The sequence below is a fragment of the Mastacembelus armatus genome, chromosome 20, assembly GCF_900324485.2.
Source record: "Mastacembelus armatus chromosome 20, fMasArm1.2, whole genome shotgun sequence".
Classification (NCBI taxonomy): Eukaryota; Metazoa; Chordata; class Actinopteri; order Synbranchiformes; family Mastacembelidae; genus Mastacembelus; species Mastacembelus armatus.
Genome location: NC_046652.1, coordinates 8,045,782 through 8,053,937, shown reverse-complemented (window position 1 = coordinate 8,053,937; position 8,156 = coordinate 8,045,782). Strand labels below are relative to the sequence as shown.

Here is an 8,156-nt window from a genome sequence, read left to right as displayed (position 1 = left end):
GAGGAAGCTGGAGTATGATTGATATGCAGAGAGACCAGTTTAACAGCATCATCAGAAACTATGAGATCGAGCAGGCAAACACACAGCACAACAAGTTTTTCCAAGGGTTTTAATTGTTTGGCAGTAACACAACAACAGAGCATGAGGTTCGACTCTTATGCATCCGGCACAGCATGAAATAAAACCATAAACACTGGAAGAACAAAGCCTTCACTTTAAAATGCTCACAATAAATAGACTAATCGTATTTCATTTCTATTCAATACTCTTCTGTACAGATGGGTTTTGAATTACAATACAGAGAGCTACAAACAAATCCAAAAGAAACAGTGTGAAGAGATTCCTCTTTCATACACACGAACACACACACACACACGCAGAGGATCCAGAGTAAGCCTATGTCAGGCATCAAATAATAAATACAGTACATCTTTCTCTTTTACTTCCACATAACATTGTGTAGACACACATCACAAACAAGGAAGCACAGAGGACCACACAGGTTTTGGGAATATAATAAGGTGGAATGTGATTTCGCAGCGGCAGAGTCAAATACTGGAAATGCTGGTGAGAGACTATTCCTCCAGCGTACGGAAGGCGTTCTGCATGTCCTCCAACAGCTGAGCATAATCAGCCTTTACCTTAGTTTCGCCTTCCTTCACCGGATCCTGCACAGATAGAAAAAAAATAAAATAAAATCTTACATGTGAATAGAAGACAAGATATCTGAGAACATTGTGCATGGTCCATTTTATGGTTCTCCTCAGCGGTCAACTTAACATTATTCTCAGAATGTGCAGACTCACATGAGGCAGAGGAAACATACACAGAACCACACACACCTTAAATTTCATTGAGGTGATCCTGTAGAGGATTTCTCCCATGTACTCCCTGATAATGGCCCAGGTGATCTTGTTGTCGCTCTGCGCGGTGGTCTCCACCGCGTGCCGTGCCATGTCATAGAAAGCAATCATGTTGGAGAGAATGCCGACTGTCTTATAGAAAGGACAGAACCTGAGGAGACACATATGTCAGATATGGTTTAGCAGAAATCAGTAGGTTAAATCAGTCATTTTTTCAAATGTTTTATGTCTTTTTGACTAATTTTACATGCCCAGAAATAGCCAACAGTGGAATTTCACCTACACTTTTTTGTGCAATGTCTTGGTGAAGTCTGGTCAGTATCTATGGCTAAGAATGAGTGAAGACGTCAGTGTTACGTTACCTGTCGTAAGGAGTGTAACCGTTCTGCTGTAGGAAGTCATCTTTGATCAATTTGGCCACTTCCAAGGTGATTTTATCTGTTTCTGCCAGTGATGCCTGTTGGAATTAATGGAGTTTTTGCGATATTTTCTACAAAGTGTTTCTAATTTTAAACAATTTTGCATTAAATCCTAAGGAGAAAATTAGTGCTGATTCACTCAGATCAAAAAAAGCAGCACAAATTTCATGCTGGATTACCTTTCCAACAAGTTGCACAATCTCAGCCAGGTCTTCCTCCTCTTGCAAGATCTCCTTGGCTTTGGTACGCAGCGGCACAAACTCAGGGAAGTGCTTGTCATAATATTCATCTAGAGCACGAGTGTATTTACTGTAGCTGATCAGCCAGTTCACAGAAGGGAAATGCTTCCTTTGAGCCAGCTTCTTATCCAGACCCCAGAACACCTGAGAGAGGAAACGACAGGTACATTACTAATTGATCAAATTATCTTTGATCTACAGAGCTCATCTACTTAATTATGGTGACAGTGTGATTAGAATTTAATAATGTACCTGCACAATACCAAGTGTGGCTGAAGTAACGGGGTCAGAGAAATCACCACCAGGAGGAGAAACACTGAGAAAAGAGCAAGCATTTTAATTTTGCTGCCACCAGTCACAGTCCCCAAAACATGTTTATGTCGCCCTCTAGTGATACAATGTACTCACGCTCCTACAATACTGACACTTCCCTCTCTCTCAGGGTTGCCCAGGCACTTTACCCTACCAGCACGCTCGTAGAAGGAGGCAAGACGGGCACCCAGGTAGGCAGGGTAACCACTGTCTGTGGGCAAATACAGAATAACAGACATTCTGCTTTTGGTGGGTTATAATAACATTAAAGAGGTCAGAAAACTGATCGCTGTACCAGCATTACTTTCAGCATTTTTTCCTTTCAAAACAAAAAATTAAGCAAATAAATATTTAAATGCATGATCAATCAGCTAAAGCAAAAAGAGCCGATTATACAAAGTTGATGATACTCAAGGTAAAAGGTTTAAGTTATGTGGTTCTTGGTCAGAATAAGCAGAATATTGTTTATGTTTTGTGAAATTGGCAGATTCACTGCTACTTCTTAAAAAAAAAAAAAAAAAAAAAAAAAAATGCTGTACAAAATTTACAATCTCTTACATTCCTTGTAATACAGAGGGATGTTTGAGTCTGATGCCTAACCCAAGTTTAATTCATGATGCTCTTGAATCCAGGGAAAGAAATGTAAACAGTTGTTGTTTTTCTTTACCCAACACCTGAAATACAGTACAGAAATAAGACTCTGCCTTTCCCCTTAATATTAATCTCTAAACTTACCAGCAGGCATCTCAGCCAGACGACCAGAAATTTCCCTGAGAGCTTCAGCCCAACGAGAGGTGGAGTCGGCCATCATACTCACATTGTACCCCATGTCTCTGAAGTACTCAGACAGTGTGATTCCTAACAAAACAAACTCTGTTAATACACACTAACTGTCTGCATTAATCTACACAGTATGGCTGAATGACTCATCCATTAGGTATGGCTGGTGACTGTTTTATTCTACACCTTAATCACTATTGTTCTGTGAGTGGATAAAGATGGCAGTATGAGTACCTTCTCAGCTCTTATTGAAAGTTACCTGTGTAGATGGAGGCTTCTCTAGCAGCTACGGGCATGTTGGAGGTGTTGGCCACCAGTGCTGTTCTCTTCATGATGCTCTCTGTCTTCCCATCCACTTCCATTGTCAGCTGTCAGCCAGATCACACTGTCAGTCACCTTCGATTTAAGGTGCTCACATTGTTATATAATGCCAACAGTATCAATAACCACCTCAGGGAAGTCTCGCAGTACTTCTGACATCTCATTACCACGTTCGCCGCAGCCTACGTAGATGATGACATCACTGTTGGAGTACTTGGAGAGGGACTGGGAGATGACAGTCTTTCCACAACCAAAGGCTCCTGGGATGGCTGTGGTTCCTCCCTGCACACATCTGCACAAAGAGAAAAGATAAAGACTTAAAGAGTTTAAAAAAAAAAAACTCCAGGACATTTGCAATTAGTATTAAATGAAAAGGTTAAAACAGAGGTTGTTGCCCTCACGGGAAAAGGGCGTCCAGCACTCTCTGCCCAGTCAGCAGTGGGTGATTTGCAGGCAGCTTCTCTGTGACGGGTCGCACCTGTCTGACAGGCCACACCTGCACCATGGTGAACTTCTCCTTCACGCCCTCAAACTCCAGCTCCATCACAACATCCTGACACAGGGGCACAAAGCATAAACACAAAGCAACACCTAACAGTCGTCTTCAAAGCTCGAGGTCAGCTGGAGGTGTGTCGTACTCACGCTGACGTCGTAGCTTCCAGGAGGAGCCAAGTACGTCACAGTGCCTCTGTTTTTAGGAGGCAGCATGATCTTGTGCTTGATGAGGGAGTTCTCATTCACCAAGCCATAGATATCTCCTCCTGTGATGTGACTGCCAACCTAACAATGAGAAAAGAGAAGACACACACTGTAAATTTACCTGAGGATTTGAAAAAGGAAAAAGGCTTGATGTCTGCACAGACACACACCCGCAGACTCTTGTTGGGAATAAACTCCCACTTGAGGTCTCGGTTCAGGGCTCCGATGTTAACACCTCTGGGGATGTAGATACTTTGTGTGAGGTCATTGATGTCCTTTAGTGGTCGCTGAATACCATCAAAGATGGACCCCATGATTCCTGGGCCTAACTCCACAGAGAGAGGTTTCCCTGTGCGCAGCACGGGATCTCCAACAGACACACCAGCTGTGCTAAAGCTCAGGAAAAGCCACCAGAGTTTGGAGAGGAGGTCAGGACTGTTTCTAAAAGGACTTAAAAAGATGAATATAAACTAGATCTGCTAAATGATGTAGACAAAAAAATAAAATAAAAATAATATTCAACTGTAACATACTATAGTAAGATCAGTGTATCAAAGACAGCTGTATTTCTTACATTTATTATGCAGCTCATCATTATTATTGTATTAAATCATTCAAAGTATCCCATAGAAATTTACTTTGTCAGTTTTGATTGAAAGTTACTTGAATGAAAGAAAGAGCATTATTGAAGAGGAACTGCTGTTTACGTATTTAACACTGTTATATCTCATCTGACAAGTTTTCCAAAAGGATACAGGTCTCCTCATAGACCTGGACTGTGGCCATGTCTCCCTCTAGCCTGATGATCTCTCCCACCAGTTCACTGTGGCCGACACGAACAAGCTCATACATGGCTGCCCCTGCCATGGATGTAGCTGTCACCACTAGAAATACAAGCAAGGGAAACAATCAGACTGTACAGTTAATAGAAGACAACAGACAGGGTGAGATGTGCATGAACAGGAGCTATAGTAGCAGCCCAGTCTTTGTTTAGACTTCTGAATGTAGGTTTTAAACTGACATCTACCTACATGAGTCCAGATAAAAACTTTCCTTTTTTTCCATATTCGGTGATTTGTACTAGTAACAAACTTCAAATAGCACAGCAAATATCTGGACCCAACACGCTGCAAATTTAAGCGTCGTATAATAATGTTACAAGTGAAGAAAGAGCCTGACAGTGACGATAGTGTTTATATATATATGCGATGGCCAACCTGGTCCAGAGACGCCATGAACATATCCAAACTGGCTCTCTCTCTCCTCATCCCTGATCTTTGGCAGCTTGGACGTGTCCATCTTCACTGGTTTGTTATTCTAACTGCATGAAAACAGAGAGGAAGCAAGTAATGAAAGAGAGATTAAGCAACAGAGTGCTGACAGAAAACAGGAAATTAATTGCAGGAGCGGCAAGATGGTCACTTTCAACAACATAACTGACAGATATTTGCCAGCAATGTGCTGGCATTTTGGTCCAGGCACCTCTTGTAACCAAGGAAACCACTAGGAAAATACCATATCACTGCTCACGACTCCCTATTTTTGTGTTACAGAAAGTGATCGAGGCCACCCTCGGCACTACAGCCAGTATGTCAGTCTAATGTTAGAGGGAAAACCCACAGAGCTGCATGTTCCCTTCAGATACATACTTGTGTAAAAGCAGAGCGTGCTGTATTTTCATATAAAACAATACACTACAACGGTCTTATATTGCTTAAGTTTGATGTCTTCAACTTCTCTATCTCTCACAGCAGATACACTACGTCCATGCCCTTTTCTTGTCCTTCCCCCAGGTGTGCAGATCTTCCTGTTTGCACTTGGCTGCTTAGACCAACAAAGCAGCGCCGCCAACAGACCAGTGCAAGAAATGAACAAATGACACATGCGAAGGCTTAACTCTGTTTCTCCAGGACATTAATTTGTTAAAAAAAAAAAAAGACCAAAAACATACACACTTCCCCAACAGATAATTATGTGTGTGTTTATCAAATTGTGGACAGCATTTCTGACTGTGTAAGAATATGGGATAAAATGCTCGATTCATGCAAATTCTGCAGATGAAACTGGAATTAAGTAAAACCTTGAATAAAAGTCTTTAATGGCAATAATGTTACCATATATGTTATAGGTGTCTCAACCGTGCCTACAATAAAACGTTAACCTCCAGATAAAGTGGCACAGACTAAGACTTTAACGGACATGACACTAAATCATATGATCCTGGCACATGACTGTTTAAGGAAGTGGAAAACTAACATGGTGCAGAACTGGGAAGTACAAATTATGACTGTGTGTGGAAACACTGGACAAATTCTCACCATAACCTTGCTCAGATCATGAGCAAGGGGCTTACTGCAGATAACCGTATCCTTGGTCATTAAACAATTGGTCTTAGATATTATTCTGACAAATCTGTGCTGAGCTTTCAAACCAGGAGGGAATAAGTAACTGTACCTCAGCAGTCAGGACTTGTGCAGAAAGAAAAGGGGTTAAAAACAGTAAGAAAGGTCATGGTGGTTGTTTAGCTGCTACATGGTGTCTCACATATAAGTGACATTGAGGCAAAACATCCATCACACAGTGATGTTAATTGAAACCCGTTTTAATTAAGACAGCTGCCCAAAAGAAGCACAGCTAAATTATATTAGTTTAGAATAACAACAGGAGATTTAATGACACAGGAATTATCTTGTAGTCTGCATATGGAGGCTCTGTGCCTTTGCCTTTAACCGGATCTCAGTGCTGGGTACTCTTTTGAACAGCTTTCCTCCCAGCTGCGGCCGGTTTATTAAAAATGAAGCTGTTTTTAATCTCCAATCAATCCCACATTGGTTTAACAGGGTTAGCCAACTCTGTACTCAGTATTATATAAAAAAGACCGGTCTTCCGAACTGGCAGCAGATTGCTGGCTGTAATTATCATCACACAGCAAAGTAAATGTCGCTTTACAATATAGAAATTGCACAATAAGATATAATATTCACCTCCTGGTCGTGAAGCAGTGGTTTTCTGTCTTGCGAGAAGAGAGAAACGACGGGAGCTCCGGTGCGTGACAGCAGCCAGAGATCAGCTGACTTCATTCAGTCGTTGCTGCGCTTTACGCAGGACCTGAAACTAAGCCATTTTGGATCCGCCCCAGGACCACAGCAAAGATTTCCAAGTGTTTCCAAGATCGATCCAGACACACGTGGATTCGTCTGCAGCAACAAGCTCAGGAAGTACAGCTCGACCGATGTGGAGTTTTCTATTGCCGATGCCGATTTTTAGATTCAGGGCAGCCAATGGCTGATCAGACTTTTATTGCTTATACATTTATACAGGGCCTTATGCCCAGTCTATCCTCTCTGCTCTGGGCTGTCAACCAATTCTCAAACTTAACACCCATTTACAGAATCTATAATTTAATAAGAGGTATAAATTGATCCATGTGTGTTTATAACATTATTCTAAATGAATATTGGGTTGGTATGGGCAATGCAGTCAGGTAATATCATTCATTTGTTACCTGAACCTGAATGGTTTCTTTAGGAAGGAAAAATTCATACATCCATGCTATATTGCACTCAATCACACTCACCATACAATGTGTAATGCCAATAAATACAATATCTCTGTTTTAGCAGGATAGTAGCAGGAAATGTTCAGTCCATATTCTGTCATGACTCTCAGAATGAACTGTATCATTATGTTTTACATTGCTCATTATTATATAGCCTACTATTTATGATATAAAATATAATGTTGTTAGATAACTATATGACTAGCTGCCAAAGGGATTCACATAATCATTGTTATCCACAAACTAATAGGATATAAACACACCACTGTCATAATGAAGCCCTTCAACTATCTGTTTCCCTACATTGTCCTTGTACTCATTGCACTTTGTCACTTTTTGTCCTTTTTATTATAAAGAACTCCATTTGCTGAAAACAAAGTTAATAATAATTAACTTATGCTGTGACCATCTTCTCCACAAGATCATTTATAGTGCCAGAAGAACATCTCTCATGTGTGGAATATCTTTGCAGCAATTCTTGAACTAGAGCCACAATGGAGGCACTATCACAATTTCTAGTAATTAATGATTTACTCTGTTTACTCCAAGTCTGTCTCTAAGCATGGGAGACAGCATGCATTAATGGGGAAAAAATGTGTTCAATATCTAATAATTCTATTTATTCATGTTTCTTTAAAAGGGGTCATATGCTTTTGTAGATTTATTTTGTTTTCATGACATTATATACAAATCCTTTAAATATTTTTTCTCTTTTTAAAAGAAATATGGCAAATTACATTTTGCAAACTGCAGAAACTGATACCGAAATGATAGTAATTGTAATTTGTTTACATGGAAATAATAGTGTTCCCTGAGCAAGGACTCACAGGCTTTCTCTCAGGTTTTTTTGTACAAATCCCACCTTGTTGATTGGAAGATCATTACCAACGCAGTGGGTTCACTAATTGATCCTAAATTCAAATTCTTCTCAAATGTAATGATTAACACATATTGTGTAACACAA

At 40.4% G+C, this 8,156-nt stretch overlaps 1 protein-coding gene across 4 annotated transcripts; it reads right to left on the bottom strand.

The window, feature by feature from the left end:
- Positions 1 to 92: 92 nt before the first annotated feature.
- atp6v1ab (ATPase H+ transporting V1 subunit Ab) lies at positions 93 to 6,766 on the bottom strand. Of its 4 annotated transcripts, none has more exons than XM_026291924.2 (15): positions 6,618 to 6,766; positions 4,851 to 4,950; positions 4,389 to 4,517; positions 3,804 to 4,018; positions 3,577 to 3,714; positions 3,336 to 3,487; positions 3,064 to 3,226; positions 2,873 to 2,981; positions 2,569 to 2,691; positions 1,930 to 2,044; positions 1,774 to 1,837; positions 1,462 to 1,665; positions 1,226 to 1,320; positions 843 to 1,014; positions 93 to 668 (listed from the first exon to the last, which is right to left on the bottom strand). In XM_026291924.2, the coding sequence occupies exons 1-15, from the start codon at positions 6,711 to 6,713 to the stop codon at positions 576 to 578; spliced, it is 1,968 nt and encodes a 655-aa protein (XP_026147709.1). In that variant the 5' UTR covers positions 6,714 to 6,766; the 3' UTR covers positions 93 to 575. The 4 variants fall into 4 exon arrangements, with proteins under 4 accessions (XP_026147709.1, XP_026147710.1, XP_026147712.1 ...); XM_026291925.2 differs by having other exon boundaries at positions 4,851 to 4,953; positions 6,618 to 6,739; XM_026291927.2 differs by lacking the exon at positions 6,618 to 6,766 and adding an exon at positions 6,322 to 6,450 and having other exon boundaries at positions 4,851 to 4,953.
- Positions 6,767 to 8,156: the final 1,390 nt, after the last annotated feature.